Source organism: Dasypus novemcinctus, chromosome 2 (genome assembly GCF_030445035.2).
Source record: "Dasypus novemcinctus isolate mDasNov1 chromosome 2, mDasNov1.1.hap2, whole genome shotgun sequence".
In the NCBI taxonomy this organism is placed as follows: Eukaryota; Metazoa; Chordata; class Mammalia; order Cingulata; family Dasypodidae; genus Dasypus; species Dasypus novemcinctus.
The window spans coordinates 76,439,987-76,457,944 of record NC_080674.1 but is presented as its reverse complement, the minus strand read 5'-3'; the positions used below and the strand labels follow the sequence as shown (position 1 = coordinate 76,457,944).

The following is a 17,958-nucleotide window of genomic DNA, read 5'->3' as shown; positions in this document are numbered from 1 at the left end:
TTGTGAGTATTTTTTTGTTTTGCTACAGAAATATTAATTGTTTGGTATAAGACGCTACCCCAGATCCCAAAGGAGTATTATGTAATATATTCAATATACTCAGAATTTGTTTTCTAAAATTGAAACATTTTGAATTTTGAAACACATTTTGCCCAAAGGATTTCACAAAAGGGATTGTGGGACATACAGTAAGGAAAAGAGCAACTTTAGTTGGCCTGTACTGGAATTAAACTAATGACATGGCTTCACATGCACTGGGTTCTAAGAATTAAGGTAAATGGCAGCAGTATAATAACAATTTCCTAAACAGGTTCACGAAATAAAATAGAAGTAAGAATACTTCCAAAGCTGATTATCTGGGAAAGTCTAAAAGAAATATGGAAAAACAAAAAAAAAGAAAATTATACCCATAAGTCTTAATCTCAAGGGATGTGGGAAATCAGCATCAATTTCTGTTCTTAGCAACTCCTTAGCAATAGCAAATATTTCTTCTGCAGTAGAAATAACAGATGAAACAGTAGATGCACGAGTTTTTACTTCAAAATTCACATTCTTCAGCTTAATGGTAACAGTTCTACCCTTTAACACAATAAATAACAAATAGAATACATCATTATTTGAGGCCTTCTTTTTTGAAAATAAGGCTTTTTAATTTTTATAAAACAAGTTATTTTAAAGGTTAGAAAAATTCAGAAAGGTATCTCATGCATGTGTAAGACTATGAAAGCATAATCAATTATTTATAAAACATAAGAATGGTCACAAAGAATAATTAAAATCCATAGGTAATCTTAAAATGCTATTTTAGCCAATAATTATTAGTTCTTCCCCAACTAAATTTTGTAAAAGACCTTTATATAAAAGGCAAAGTTAACTGATCATCTTCCTTTTTACTGAATCTCTTTTATAGGTTAATTCAGAATCTAAATAGGGAAGAGAAATAAATCGTTCTAAAGGAATCTCTTTGAAAAGTCTTGTGCATAGCTCACACTTCCTGTGTGCCTATTACATGCCATATACAATGCTAAACAATTTACATGCAAGAACTCCATTTACATAACAAGTCTTAATATAATACTTTTGTATTATACTTTGTAATAACTCCACCTCTGGCTTTGGAGGGCTAGAAAATGCTAAGTATGGATTGTTGTATGTGAAGATTATAAAACAGAAAATTCATACCCTTCCAGGCTTTTGTTCTCAATATGTTAAGTACCTCAATTATAGCTTTGAAACAAAATGTCCTATTCTAGAAGGTTATTGTCTACCTGAGTAGAACATTAAAGGATGACTAGAAGGGCATTTATTATATGTGAGTATATTCCTATACATGATTTGAGATGGGAATATTCTTTTCCAACATTTTCGTTTGTTTTCATCTTTAAGAAATACATAATATAACTCCTGCTGTAAGAACAGCACATCAAAACAAAATACCTTAAGTCCTTCTTTCTGCAGATCTTGAGCAAGCTCACTGCAAAGTTCTTGGCACAAGCTGTACTGATCTTCTGCTTTACTTATCTCACTGAATGTCCTAGAAAGACAAGAATGATTTTGGTGCACAAAGTAAAACTATAGTTCAGGATAATTTAGAAATAATATAGCATGTTTAAATGTCTTAGAATTAGGTTATATTTTCTGCAGTATACAAATTAATTTTCAAATGAACTAAAGTATAATTATATTAAATAAAACCATCTAAGATCTACCTAAATATATAAAGCCATTTAGATAAGCTGATTAGCAAAGAAGCAATTTTATGCTCTTGCTCTCTCTACAGTAATAAAAGTGACCAAGAGATAATACCCCAGAATTTAAAAACTTTAGGGCATATGTGCAGGTAGACTCTGCTACAGGGGCTTAACCTACAATAGTACAGAGGCAGATATCATTCCAATTATTGTACATTTATTTTCTGGAAGAGAAATATCTTTGAGTAGATTAAAAATGTTGGTCCAGGGTACCTAGACAGGGCTGCCTAATAGACAACTGGAAATGGAGGGCTGGTAGAATCAAATGTAGAAAATATGACTACATCTGCACAACTGGTGAAAGATGTCAGAGAGCATATTAACATAAAAAAGGAAGAGACTAAAGAGAGATCAGAGTGTTGAGTATAAAACCCTAGGAAAACAACTCTTCAGTTAAGAGTACTCCTACCCATATCCCCAGGCACCCCGTTCTCTTCCCTGGTAGCAATCAATGTTGCCCACTTCTTCTTATTAATTCCTCCAACAGTACTCTATGGATACAAACATTTCCCCCTCATCTTTTATATAAACAGAGTACTAGACACATTGTTCCTTGCTTTTCTCGATTTATCGTGGTGAAAATGCCCTATGAATAAATAATTTCTCATTTTTACATGACAGTATAATATTGAAGGATACAACATAATTTAAAAATCCTCTATTCGTGGATATTCAAATTATATTTTTTGCTATTCTAAGAGAAATGCTGCCATGAATAACTTTTTATAGGTGTGAAGTGATGTGTGACCAATCAAGTAGAATGAATTCTTAGAAAAAGATCACATGGTATGTATATCTGTGATTTTAATAGATAATGCCAAATTGTCTACCCCTAGGGTATACTGAATAATTGTTCCCCACAATATCTACAATCCTAATCCATAGAACCTGGGAATGACAAGTGGATTTTGCAGATGTTCTTAAGGATTGTGGAATGAGGAGATTATCCTGGATTATCTGGTTGGACCCAATGTAAACAACGAGGGTCAATATAAGAGAGTAGTCAACATTTCTTTTGTTAAAAAGAAGGCTAGAAATTAAGATTTGAAATCTTCTAATGCTTGGTTTTTACTGGATAGGAGAAAAGTCAACATTTTAAAAAAACAACTGCAGTTCATTGTTTTACCACTACGAGTATATCTAGCAAAAGTAAATTAACAGAGACATTGTACTGCGTATTTACTTAATTGTTGATTATTGTTACCATGGTTTGCAGATAAAGCTTTTTATTCTTAAAATATTTTAACAAATATTAATTTTAAAATAATTAAAAATAATATGAATTATGAACAATTAATACCAAAATATTACCTCTCAACACTCATACTCTTCCTCTCTCCATCCCTTGAAATGAAAAAAAAAAAAGAAACCTTTATTTACTTTCTTAAGGAAGACTGATTTCATTTTAGTCAAACAAGAGGATTTAACATATCAATTACCCTTCAGAGATCTCAAATGCTTTGGTTAAAATTTATACATCATGAAAAACTGATTTTTTTTCCTTATCTATAAATGAAACTATCATTAAAGAATATAGATTGAGAAAAATACTAATTTGATTGGGTGTATCAAGTCTACATTGGAGAGAATTTGAAAACAGACTGGTATTATAAATTGTTTCTATCAAAAGTCTGATCATGAAAAACAACTTAACAGAAATAAATTGGAGGTAGTAGCATAATGGCTTGCAGCTATAGAATATAATTACATTTAAATAATTTAACACCAGTTACCTAGTTTTTGGCCTAGTACATTAACTTCTCTTGTATAGCTTATTCATTATTCACTGATATCATCTTACATAATCTCAGCCAGAATTTAGTTCACAGCAGAAGGGTGAAGATATGGAGCCTGAACCAACTAGTTTGGCTGGATTCTAACTACTCTGATAGGAATTACTGAAACCAAAAAAACCGTAATGACATGAAGATTATTCATTTTCTAAATATTTATTGAACCTACTATATTAATCAAATAACTGCCTAGCTCCTGGGGATATAGTGATAAATAAAACATACCAAATGTCTGCATTTAAGAAACTGACATCCTAATAGAAGGAGGTAAGTAAATATAAAGTAAATATACAGTATGTTAGAAAGGGAGAGGTACTACAGATTAAAAAATAAAGCAGAGCAAGAAAATAGAGAATGTGGGAGAGGGAAAGGCAGACTTGCTGTTTTACATGACTATAAATTACCTTTGAATTTCACTTAAAATCATTACCTCATCTTAAATACCACAGGTTAACATATGCTGTGCTGTACTATTCAAGAGTTGTATCATTTCGTGTACTATGGAAATAATAAGATGATAATTTTTGCATTAAAGAAGGTTTATTTATTGTTATCTTCAAGTAGTAGATTATTGACAGTGGTATGTCTTTTTCTTTTCTTTCATTATATCATCTAAGACCAAAGTCAGCTAATTATTGACTCAAAGGAGTGAGAAAAAGAAATGAGGAAGCAACAAGCCTTACAATCTCTGTAAGATTTAGCATGTTTAATTGGTCAAATAACTGAATGAATGGATCATTTACAAATTTGGACAAGGGAAGAATTATAGTTAGTTCATTAAAGCTTTCAGAGCTATTAAATGTTTTCACTTAAAGGGTGTATAAGAACATGAGCCTTCTTTCTTTCCTCAACATCCTGACCACAAGCATTCCTCCCATGTTCTGGTAGGAAAAAAAAGCCAGGGACAGAAAAGGTAGCCATTCCACCCAACTGCTCAAGGCAAAAACATAAGGAGTGATTTTTTTTTTTCTCCTCTTTTCCTTTACTCCCATATCCAATCTGCTGGTTCTATCAAAAATATTCTAAACTGAACTACCCTAAAAGAATTTTAAAACATGTTATCCTTAGAGTCCCCATCTTAATGGTTAAAGTAATATTACAGTAAATGATAAAGAAAAGGTAACATGCCTATATAAACAAGATACCTTGCCAGGTGTGTTGAACCTAATCCCAGGGAAATACGAAGGAAATAATGCCAAGATGTTTCAGAGAAAAGGAGAGAAAGTAATGCCCTTTGTTGGTAGAGCTCTGTACAAGTAATAATTCCAAGGGCCTTTAACATTTTCTCTGTAACTTTTCCTATTCCAGAAACCTAGAGGAGAGTAGACAGTTATCATTAATAGATTTTGAAATTAAGGTAAGACTGAAATTATAATCTCATAAAAAGTATGAATAATGTATTTTTTTCAAGTCACGCACGAAAACAGGTTTAATTACTTTTTGGTCTTATTTCCTAAATTAGTGTTCCAAGGAAATTTAAAAAGCGTTTTTTTTAAAAAAGCTCTCTGTTCACATGAACTTGAGGAACAGTCGGCCAGAAAATTTAAACTGGACTTTTGATTTCAACACCAAACAATCTTTAATGTACTAATATCAGCTGTGACCCACGAGTGGGTGGTAAGCTCAAGTTATTTGACCCCAAGACCTTTTTTTAGTGGCACACTTATTTGGACCTTGAAAAACAAGTTGGAAAGCATTGCTTTATAGATACATATTATATAAGAGTAATACTTTGGTACAGTCTTTCTTGAGAGCATTGAAAAATGCTTTATTTTTATTCACATACATTATGTTGAGTGAGAAAAGCAAGTTTGAGAACACCATATTTAATGTATAGTGTTACTTCTGTTGTTGTTTTTAAAACCCATCTTATAAGTGCAGAAAAATCTGGAAGTTTTCAAAAAATATATATACCCTTTCTGGAACTTCTAAGGGATAATTTACCATTTTAAAGATGAAATAGCATTTAAAGATGAAATAGCATACCCATCTTGTAGCTATATGTACAGTACAGGAGTACACATAAGTCTGTCATCTACTAATTTCTTAAAAACTACCAGTGAACGAGTTCCCTGTACCTCACTTACTGGTTTCAAAACTCATAGAAATTTTTCAATTTCAAATTTACTCATCCATGAAAGGTCTTGATTCTTACTTATTATTTTTCAGCAAAAAATGATTACTATCAGCCTAAAAAGCATCTCTTTGGAACACAGAGTACATATATAAATGTTAAATTTTACATAAAATCTCACCTTTCTAATGGGCAAGTCCTTGATGAAGTCCATTACAGCTTGTCTTTTGGGGAGAATTTGGTATTGCCCATTTGGTTTATTCTTATCACTGCATACTTTTGCTAACATTGTATTTGGGGCAATGCCTTAAAAGAAGAAAAACTCTGATGACTCAAAGAATTTGATTTGTATATTTTTAAAAATGTGATCACAATACAGGGAAAAAAAAGTTAAATGGAAAAATTCTGAAATGATGCGGAATGCTACTTAAAAAACACCAAAACATTTGACTATTGTCTATATACCCAGCACTTGCAATAATTTTAGGAAAAGAATTGTCTTGGTTAATATGTAGCAGAAATGAATATTTAATCTCAGTGCATTTTAATATCTAAGAGCTTATTTATTAAGAGATATTGTTAGTTTACATCATATCTTTAGTAGGAATACAGTGCTGTTTCATTGTGGCTCCATATCTACTTCTCAGAAAAGATCCAGAAGATAATTTAGGATGAATATTCTATATCTGAAAAGGCTTTTTGTTAGTCTTTTCTTTCTGTACCAAAGTTTGAGAATGAGTAATAAATTTTAGGAAGATATGTATAGAAACTTAAATGATCTGTGCAATGAATACATTTGAATTTACTTAAAGTTATCTTAATTAAGACTTTTAATCTAGAACTTGTTAAAGACCTTTCTGAAAAGTAGTAATTTGTTTTGATAAAAAAGGAAGCATAAAGTTAATTGTTGTTTTAAGAATATTGCAACCAAAAATCTTTGATTTTTTTTTCCTGCTTTGTATGGATAATCTACAAAAATTTACAAGGTAATTCAAGGTCCTCATTATGAATGTCGGTTACAAATTAAGGTACAGTGATGCTTTCATGGGTTACTGGCACATGTAAAACTGTCTTGCCCTTTACCAGGTGGTCCTAGATTGCTATGCTGCTAGTTGGTGTTTCTTGTGTCTCCTATTTTGTGGCCATCTGGGTTCTATCTTGCAATGCAATCTCGGATAGGACTGAGGTCTTTCAAAGAAAAACTAACAATCAATTACACATGCAAAACCAGCTAAATATATTTTGTGCCTAAAAAAGGGTAGTGACATGGGATTTGTGACAGTTTCTTTCTTTGGGTTGATAGGCTTTTCTGATTAATTTCTACTTACCTGTAGGTTCACAACTATTCTAAATAGGTAAAGTTGTCAGAAGTTGAAACAAAATGTATACGTAAAATGTTACTATATGCTTTATAATGAGGAAACTACTAATACAATACATGAATTGGCCAGTCTGGTAATTTTAACTATAGTAGCCATTTGCATCCTTTTAAATACCTGCACTAGCTGTCAATGTTGTTTTTTGCTCGATTCTGAAACGAATTTCCTTTACCACTTCCTCAGCTGATTTTCCAAAAACAACTGGGTTTTGGAGTACTTGATGATCGCTCTGTTTTTCAAAGTTCAGCTCAAAAGGAATTCCTGCAGGCTGCAAATCAGGAGGACTATCTTCAAAAAGTAGTGGAGAGTGGGATAGTTCAGATTCACTCAGTTTATTAACTTCCTTTTCCGGTTTATCTAAATTATAAAGATAATTTATAATTTATATTTATAAAGGAACAGTAATTCACATTCAGAGAAGTACATATTTCATAAGCTAGATTCCCTAGACTCTTTCTGAACACAAAGCAAATCTAGTTTAGTTTTCTTAAGAATCAAGGTACGCTATTTCTATTTTGTAACTGTTTAAAAAGCACACACTGATTCTTATAAATATTTTTTAACTTTAAATTTAGAAATAATTTCAAACTTACAGGACAGTTGCAAGATTAATACAAACCCCATACACAGAACTCCAACATATTCCATCCCCCCAATCCAGATCCACCTACTTTAATATTTTGCCACCTCTGCCCTATCTAATTTCTGAACATTTGAAAACAGCTTGCAACATCACACTCCTTGAACATGTCCATGTACATTTCCTAGGAACAAGGATATTCACTTATATAATGCAGTTGTCAGCTTCAAAGAATTTAACATTGATGTAAAACTTTGACTCTGTATTCCAATTTTTCCTTATATTTCAATAATGTCCTTTTGATTCTTTTCTCCTCCATTCTTATATCCCATCTAATATCATGTATTACATTTTAATTATTATCTCTTTAGAGTTTCTCTTATCTTTTTTTAAATTGTGAGAACATATACAATGTAAATCTTCCCATTGCAACCCTCCCAAGCATATCATTCAGAGGAATTAATCACATTCACAATGTTTACAGTATCGTAACCATCATCCATTACTAGTACTTTCCCTTTACTCGAAACAGAAACCCAACACTCATTTTGCATTAACTTCCCACTGCTCCTATCCTCCACTCCTGGTAACCTACTTCTGTTGATTTGCTGTCCTAGTAAGCTTGCATATTCTCTGACATTTTCTTTGTGGTTACCCTAAGGCTGAAATTTAACATACTCAATCTTTAACACTCTTGTTGGCTTTGGTATCAACTAAACTTCACTTGTATACAATACTATACTCCTCTGTTCTCCACCTTTATGTAGTTCTTGTCACAAATTACATGTGTATACATTATGAGTTCAAAACCACTGGTTTCTCATTACATTTTGTGCATTTGTCTTTTAGATTCTGTAGGAAGTAAAAGGTGGAGTTACAAACCCCAAATACAGGTATTTATATTTACCAATGTAAATATAATACCAGAAGTCTTTATCTCTTCATATGGCTTCAGCCAGTTGTCTAGTGTCCTTTCCTGTCAATCTGCAGAACTCCCTTTAATGTATCTTGTAGGATCAATCTAGAGGTGATGAAGTCCCTCACTTTATCTGGGAATGTCTTAATTTCTCCCTTATTTTTCAAACAGTTTTGCCAGAATTCTTGGTTGGCAATATTTTGCTTATAGCACTTTAAATATGTCTTCCCAATGCCTTCTTTCCTCCATGGTTTCTGATGAGAGATTAAATTTAATATATCTGGGCTCCCTTGTAGGAGACATATCACTTCTCTCCTGCAGTTTTCAGAATTCTCTCTTTATGTTTGGCATTCAACAGTTTGATTATAACATGGCACATTATGGATCTATTGGGGTTTGTCCTGTGTGTGGTGCTTGAGCCACCTCCACTTCCTACTTTTTGTGTCTCATTATGGCATCAGCTTGCCGTCTTGCTTGTCTTTATCCAGGAGGCACTGGGAACTGAACCTAGGACCTCCCATGTGGTAGGTGGGAGCTCAATCACTTGAGCCACATCCTCTTCGCTGTAGAAGAGTTTTGTGTACTGCCTTCTACAGGTAGGGCAAGTTCTTTAGGTTACCACAAGACAGATTGGGCCAGACATACACGCTCCCATATGTACACAAGGGTTACTCTGCTTCGTCTGGAACCAGGACCAGGGATCCTCATTGGGAGCATGGGCCAGCTCTGTGCTGAGCCGGTGGGAGGTAAGGGGTGGGGTCATTAGGGTATGTTTTTCAGTGGCCTTTTTCTTGATTTGGCACTTGCCCTATTACTGCAATCCTGTAAGTATTTCCTGGAGCTTTTAGAATGACCATAACAATAATGTGCCAGTTATTGCTGGTGGTTCAAAATTTCTGTTGGAGGATGGAGCCCTAAAACCTCTCACTCTGTATCTTCATTGGGGCAGGACCCCTGAGCCACACTTAAAAGCCACTGAGTAGGGTTCTACTGGTGAATTTTATTAAATATTTAAGGAAGAAATAATCTCAAGCCTCAAAAATGTCTCAGAAAATCCTGGAGTAAGAAAACTTGGTATCTCATTTTGTGAGGCCAGCATTACCAGTTTTGAGGCTAGGAGAAGTCCAAAATCAAAGTATCAATAAGGCAATGCCCTCTCCCCTGTAACATACTGGTGTTGGCTTGCCAGTGATCCTTTGTGTTCATCTTATACACTGCATCTCCTTATAGATTTTTTTAAGGATATGTATGTAAAAATCACTAACCTTTGTACCCAAATTAATCTAAATCTAGAAGTGGATTTAGATTCACAATACTTTTTCTCTTAAAATATAACTTCTTTTTCCTTTACTCATCTCTGTAAAAGAACCTCCTTATAGAAAAGAGGAAAAAGGCATTAAACAACTTAGAATAATTATATCCGAAGAAATATTTTGTTTTGCTTTCAGAGATAAAACATTTTTTTTCTTCATTCATTACCAATTTTTCAGATGTTGAAATAATCTAAATTTTTGTCTTTCAAATGCTGATTTTAATTTTGACTTGCCTGTTTGAAAAGTATCACTTTTACTAAGGAGACATTTCCAATAGAAATTCTCTCTGCAAGTTATGCTTCTTTATTGATCTGATCAAGACCTTAAAAATTTGTGTATTTAAAGTTCAAGTTTAATGGAAAGAAGTCTTTATGATTATAAGTATTCTGTAAACTAATACGATTATAAAAAATAAAGTTATACTTTTAATTGTATTTACATTTTCAATAAACGGACTGTAAATTACACTTAAATCTATACTGATACAAAAATTTCCTCCTGAATCAATGAAAGACTTTACTTTCTGAGTTTAATGGAGGAGAAACGCAATTTAAATGGAATAAGATTTAAGATTAACAACATAGTTTTCTGATTCCCTTTCATAATTTTATTATATATAAAAGCTTTCTAAATTAAGGTAAATGCAGAAACAAAAATTAAATTTCCATTTTTAAGACATATGAATGTATATTACTTTAAATATGAACTTGGCCTTTTTCTAAAGATAGTGTTTATGAAATTGAAAAGTTCTAACAAACATCTGTGAATAATATATCAAGCTCCTGATTGGGTTCAAACTTTAAAGTACATAACATGAATTAAGTTAGAGACAGATGTTTTTCAAATCTTAAATCCCAGGCAACACACAAAATAAATCTTATTTTTAAACTTACATTAGCAATTACTTATTCATTTCAGTTCCTTTCATTTTTTCCCCTGTATTTTGGTTTTAAAATTCGGAGCATTTCAGAGGGATGAAAGATGAGGAATAGTTAAAATGGTCTCTACCCGGACCCTCTTTGCCTCATCTGGATAGGTGGAAATCAAAATAAAGAGAGTTGCAGAAAAGCTGCAGACCAAGTAAGGTATGTACTATGTTCACAAGCCCCTTCGAGTTCCTTATGCCATGTTGTATACTTCATGCCTCTGTACCCTACCCTCACGGAATCACTGTGATGGAAGAAAGTTACAGTAGGAAGCAAAGCATGCTGTCTTCTGGTACATTATTAGATTAGTGAATTGCACAGTTGCCTTTTCAACCTGAATTGCACTCTACTTTGTGAGGCCTAGCTGTGTAACTAGAAGCTCAAGTGGTTTCTTATTTGTTTACTATCAGAAATATCTTTATAATTGCCATTAAGTGAGGTGACCAATATTCAAAGCAAAGGTTTGTTGTCATCTAAAACACTAGAATTATAGCAGCAGATGGGGATGACAAGTGCTAAAAAGTGAAGGAGTTTTCAAAGTTCCTTCCACTGCATGGCACTTACCATCCAGATTTATATTGCAGAATAAATATTTAACAATTATTTTATTTTCACAAGGACACATTAACTAGCAATGTATTTCCTAATATGTGGCACCTTTTAGAAAAGGGGAAAAGAGCAGAAAGTTTTCTTTCATTTTAAAGGAAGATATATCAATCCCTAGTCCCTGCTCCAACTCACTGTTGATAGCTTTCCATGGCACAATATGAGATCAGATTTCTGAAACCCTATCCCATAGGATTTATATACCAGAAAAAGTTTACTCAAGTTGTTTAAGAATGTGAAATATATGGAGAGGAACATAAACAGACAGAATATGTTAAAAGCAAATAGTTATTTAAAATTTAAAATTCTCATCCTCATAGTGAGTTTGGACATACTGTAATAAAATGAAAATGAATACTAACAGAGAATGAAATGAATCAAGCTAGTCTCAATGTAAATTTTGTTTAACATCTTGTGAAAGTGATTGTTACAGGAGACCCTCAGATAATATTTTGACATGACTATTTAATGATTATCCCCCTTCTCTTGATTTCTGAAAAGTATGGAAAAGAAACAACCAAGGCAAGATTTTAAGCAAAGTGGTATCAGGCTCTGTGAGTTCCTTCCTCAGACAATCAAGTTACGCCAAGAAAGAAAAACCTCTTCAATGCCAAGCTTCTCCCTCCAGAAATTATTTATGCTTGTTTTTAAATGTTTCCATTAAAAGAGAGAGACCTACTCCTTAGGGCTTTAAATGAAGTCATGTTTCGATGTCCACATGAAACTTTCTTGAAATGATGAGAGCCCCAAACAATGTGAGAGGATTAGAATTTTATGCCATTGTCAACCCACCATTTTGCTTCAGAGGAAATTACAAATAGGTGACACTCTAACTGCCTGTTCACTCTAAAGCAATGAGCTGTGCCTATGAAACTTGACTGAGTTGTAAGCAAATCCCTCTCTATCTACTTTGTCATCAAAATGAGCTCTGCTTAGGGGTCTAGGGTAGCTCAGACATTTCAAGTAATCTTATTTTTAAGAGAGAGTTGAGAGCAGTATGTGTAATATCTGCAGGTTTTTGGCATTGCTTTAGATAGGTAATAAAGGATAGTTGGAAAAAGATCCTTGGGAGGGGTAATGAAACTTCTGTTTCATTATATGTAAAAGAATCAAAACAGGGTCTAAACCAAGCAAGGGATCTGAGGAGTAATTAATTTTGGCAAGATTGAAAATAGTGATAATAACTACATAATCAGATTATAGAAAGTGGAGGAAATGAAGAAAAAGTATCACTCAATGTTTTGATATGTTAGAGGCTTATCTATTTTTTCAATCCTTTTTATTATTAAAAAAGTGGCCATTTTAAACAATTTCTACAACTTCAATACAATCTAACTCTTTTAGTTAGAATTTAGGAAAATAAATGCAGATTCTTAAAGTTTAAGCTTAACACTATCTTTCTGGTTTAAAAGTAATACTCCACATATTTAACTTAGAAAACTGGTATATTTTAAGTTTCTGAGTTGTTTTTTTTTCATTTTTATAAAGGTATCTATATACCTACCACTTACACAAGTTGAGCTAATTGAGTTAATTCAAAGGGTTTATTGGTTTGTTGGTTTTTATTCTGACAGCTCTAATACATTGCTTACCATTTTCTGCAGAGTTTCCTGTTTTGATGAAATATTTTCTCTTTTCCTCAGGCCAATTTTGTCTTTCCTGTAAGTGTTTTGTTATATTCAAGTAGGCTTCATCAAGACTTGCAGCCATAAAGTTGGGATCATAATCTGCAAGTATTTCCTTAACCTCCAAAATTAACAAAAAAAAAAAGGTTTAAATTTTGCTATCATAGCATAACCTTCTGTCACAGATAGCTGATAAGAACACAGTAATATTCTTACTTTGCAACTATAGTAACGATCCTATAATCAAAAAACAGCTCATGGATTTAGGGAATAAATTTACTGCCAGGACATATCTGTCCAAATTCTCTTTTGTATTAAAGTAAATTGGAAAGGCAGAAGACCACGAAAAAGTTTCACTTGATATAATTTCTATTTAGCCATTCATATCTACATATAATAAAAAATTCAAATAAATATCAGATAATATCATTTTGGTAGATAGGAAAAATGGCTAATCAATGTAATTTTAGGTAGCTGGTCAAAAGAGCAGTGGGTGGGTATGGAAGGGTCCTCACCTTTTACTGTTTTTTTTGGGCTTATTTTTAAAAATAATCATCATACATAAATGTACTGCATTGCTTTGGAAAGTAGTTCTATTTCAATAAATTAAAACGTGCACATAAAATTCTAATTAATACACATACTAATGCATGTATTCACACAGGAAATCAAAGGTCAATTACCTATTGGAATTTGGAATAGAAAAGATGACAAAATCGGCAGTCTAAATCCATGCCTATGTTAAATGACGAAAAAAAGTCTGGAGTTATGACTTAGGATAAAAGGAATACATACAAAGGTCAGGATTATAGTTGCTACAATCTAGAAATGCCTTTTATATGAGATTGTTTTATTTAAAAAAAATTTTTTTACACGATTTATTTTTATTTATTTCTCTCCCCTTCCCTGACCCCAGTTGTCTGCTCTCTTTGTCCATTCGCTGTGTGTTCTTCTGCATCTGCTTGCATCCTAGTCAGGCGGCACCAGGAATCTATGTCTCTTTTTTGTTGCGTAATCTTGCTGTGTCAGCTCTCCATGTGTGCAGCTCCACTTCTGGGTGGGTTGCACTTTTTTCGCGTGACACAGCACTCCTTGTGTGCGGCAGCACTGTGCGTGGGCCAGCTCACCACACAGGCCAGAAGGCCATGGGTATGATCTGTAGACCTCCAATATGGTAGGCAGACACTCTTATCAATTGAGCCACATCTGCTTCCCAGATTGTTTTATTATATGAAATTGGGAAGTTGACTTTTATTATTAAGTATTAGATGTAATTAGAAGGAATGATTGCTAAAATAGTAAGCATAGTAGGAAACATTTTCTGAGTTATGTTACACTCCCATCTAGCATTTAGAAGCTGTCTGCTGGGGAGTGGGTGTAGTTTAGTAGTTGAGCATCTGCTTCCCAAGTATCACGTTCCAGGTTCAGTCCCAGGTACTTCCGATAGATAGATAGATAGATAGATAGATAGATAGATAGATAGATAGATAGATAGATAGATAGATAGAGAGATAGATAGGCAAATAAATAAAAATAATAAAATAAAAGCTATCTGTTGTATCATGAGGAAATTCTTTTATGTTGTTTTCTAAAAAGAAAGACTTTTAGCTTAATATAATTTTGAAAACTGAGTCAAAGGAATTTTAGAAAATGATGACATAAAATTAGGCCAAGCTTTACTTAGAGAGTATCTTAATTGCTTTGTTCTTGCAGAAGAAACCATTTTTATAATGTCCTCAAATGGAATCTTCCCAGTGAAAATGAAACTCTGCAAAGTCTGTAGTTGGCAGCCACCTAAGATTATTCTCAATGAGAAGTACTCCCTGGAGACACTGATGAACAGTCACTACAATCCTTTACACAGAATACTGCTATAAGAATTAAAATAGACAATGTTCAAGCAAAAATCACGCACTCAAAGCTTTAAGAGCAGTTATAGCTATTCCATTCTTTAGGATAAATTAAAAAATGGCTTTTCCTTAAGCTTTTAAATTAAGCCATAAATATTAATGCATTTATAGTCAGTGATGAATTCTGCTGTAGTTCATTTATACATAAGAACACATTTGTTATCCAAAAATAAACTAGCTAGATTCTAGTCTAATTTGGAGAAAGATTTCTCCAATTTATGTAAGAAATCAGAACAAAGAGAACTAGAAACAAATTAGTTTTTAGTATTGTACTCTCAGCAGTTTTACTGAGGGAAATAACTTTTTAAAAAATTCTTTTACAGAGTCTTTAAAAGATTTTCAAATTTATTAAAAGCTTCTAATATTAATGCTTAGCATTTTATCTCTTTTCAAATTAGCAATACAGTAAAAGAGGTAAGCAATAACCAAATATGAGTGTGCATCTCTACCTCCTTTTCAGAGGTAGGCATAAAAGCCCTTGCCTCCACACACTATTTTTTGAAAAATAAAATTAACTTGGGGTAAGATGTTATTTCTAGACGAAATGAGGTAGAATACATAAAAATAAGAGGAACGGCTTTTGCAGGAACTTGTGGGAAGACGGTGGACTAGAAAGACATGGGACTATCTTCTCCTCCAGAAAAATAGCTAGACAGCCTGAAAAGGCCTAGAAAAAGATCTTCTAGGGTTTAGGACACCAAGTAAAGGCTGGACACCACCCAAAGGAGGGAGGGAAAAAGGAGGGAAATCACAACTACAGAACTGTGAGTTGAAACCAGTGGCTGCTGCTGCTGGCACCATCCCTCACACTAGAGACACTTCTCAGGCATCTGGGCTAGCCTGCAGCTACAGACAAAGGGGACTCCAGGGATCCACCACCCCAGGAAAGGGGAGATAGAGGGATACAGATTACAGCTTACTCAGTTTCTGACTCACAAATCTGATCTGCTGTGTTCCATCAGCCCTTCCAGGCTGGGTGGGGTTGCACCATTGTTTGCCTTGGAGCCTGCAAGGGGCTAAAGATATATGACCCTTCCAATCTCTGTCTCTACTAACCAGGACTGATTGTTGAGGACTCAGAAGAGAGTGGAAATATTTCCTAGGTAAGAAAAGGGGGGGAAGAGGGTGGAGTGGGGAGGGACTGGCAGAGAAGCCTGCAGAACTGTCTCAGAGAAAGTTTGAATTACAAGGCTTCTAGCCTCCAGACAGGAAGCTCTGTCACATTGATCCAGTCTTGTTGCAGCAAATACACTGACCAGGCACTGAACTGAGAGCTGCCAAAGAGTGCCATCTGCCAGCACACCAAGGAATTTCACACGAAAAAATTCAAAATAAGTAGGAAAGGCTTTCTCCGGCCTTATAGCCTACCTCCCCAAGGCCCTAGGAAGCGAGTCTACAACCAATTACTTGGTGCAGTGCCCAGTTTTGAGCAACCAGCAGGTACAATCCTAACAATCCAGGTTGAGCCAAGAACCAAAGAGTAGCAGTCACACACAGCCTCCTGCCACTAAATCCCTACATAAGAGAAAGAAATTGAGCATCTGAGTAAACTACATCCTAATCAGATGCCTAGACATCAGCAAAAAATTATGAGCCATACTAAGAAAATAAAAGACATGGCCCAAGAAAAGGAATATATCAAAGCCCCAGAAGAGATGGCAGAATTTGAGAGAACTAGTCAGTGAAACGTGCACAAATTTCCAAAATCAAATTAATGAGTTTAAAGACAATATGGTTAAAGAATAAATGACATTGAGAAGACATTGAGTGCAAAAAAGAATTTAAAATCCAGAAAAAAAAAAAACAGAGATTGTGGGAATGAAAGACAGAATAGGTGAGATCAAAAACATGTTAGAGGTATACAACAGCAAACTTGAAATAACAGAAGAAAGAATAAGTGACCCCAAAGACAGAACAGCTAAAATTGAAGAGAAAAAAGAATGGAAAAAATTGAGCAGGGACTCAGAGAGTCGAATGGCAACACAAAATGCAACAACATATGTGTCATGGGAGTTCCAGAAGGAGAAGAGAAGGGAAAAGGGGCAGAAAGATTATTTGAGGAAATAATCGCTGAAAATTTCCAAACTTTGACAAAAGAAATGAACTTACATGTCCAAGAAGCATACCATACCCCAATCAGAATAAACCTGAATAGACCTACTCCACGATACTTACTACTCGGAATGTCAAATGTCAAATATAAAGTGAAAACTCTCAGAGCAGCAAGAGAGAAGCAAACCATCATTTACAAGGGATGTCCAGTAAGACTTAGTATAGATTTCTCTTCAGAAACCATGGAGGCAAGAAGACAGAGGTATGATACAGTTTGGATATTGAAAGAGAGAAACTGCTAGGTGAGAATTCTTTATCCAGCAAATTGTCCTTCAAATAGGAAGGTGAGTATAAAATATTCACAAACAGAAACCAAGAGAGTTTGCAAGAAACAACAAACAAACAAACAAACAAACAAAAAACACCCACCTTTGCAGGAAATACTAAAGGAAGCCTCAGAACCTGAAAAAAATCACAGGAGAGAGAGGCTTGGAGGAGAGTACAGAAAAAGGAATAGTAGAAAGGATGACCAAAAGAGTAAAAAGACAGACAAAAATATGATATGACATATCAAAATCAAAGAATAAAATGCAAGTAAATATTGCATTTATAGTAATATCATTGAATATGAATGGACTGAACTCCTCAATCAAAAGATACAGGTTGACAGAATGGATGAAAAAACAGGAGCCATCCATATGCTGCTTACAAGAAACTCACCTTAGACCCAGGGATACAATACAGCTGAAAATGAAAGGTTGGAAAAAGAGAATCTACGTGAACAGTAACCAAAAAAGAGCAGGGTTAGCTATACTAATATTAGACAAAACTTAGACTTTAAATGCAAAAGAGTTATAAGAAATACAGAAAGCTATTATATATTAATAAAAGGGACAAACCACCAGGAAGATACAACAGTCATAAATATGTATGTACCTAACCAGGGTACCCAAAATACATAAGACAAACTCTGGGGAAACTGAAGGGAAAAACAGGCATGTCTACAATAATTGTTTCCATTTCAACACCCTAC

General features: G+C 33.9%; 1 protein-coding gene across 6 annotated transcripts in view; it reads right to left on the bottom strand.

Annotated features, from left to right (window-relative positions):
* Positions 1-17,958, bottom strand: part of POLK (DNA polymerase kappa) — a 90,277-nt gene that overhangs the window by 4,251 nt on the left and 68,068 nt on the right. For all 6 annotated transcript variants that reach the window (XM_058274963.2, XM_004466533.5, XM_023591155.2 and 3 more), the window contains 7 exons: positions 12,931-13,084; positions 7,115-7,354; positions 5,800-5,924; positions 4,690-4,856; positions 3,063-3,095; positions 1,438-1,534; positions 408-579 (listed from right to left, as the gene is read on the bottom strand). In XM_058274963.2, coding sequence (XP_058130946.1) covers positions 408-579; positions 1,438-1,534; positions 3,063-3,095; positions 4,690-4,856; positions 5,800-5,924; positions 7,115-7,354; positions 12,931-13,084 — 988 coding nt within the window. The remainder of the gene's footprint in view (positions 1-407; positions 580-1,437; positions 1,535-3,062; positions 3,096-4,689; positions 4,857-5,799; positions 5,925-7,114; positions 7,355-12,930; positions 13,085-17,958) is intronic.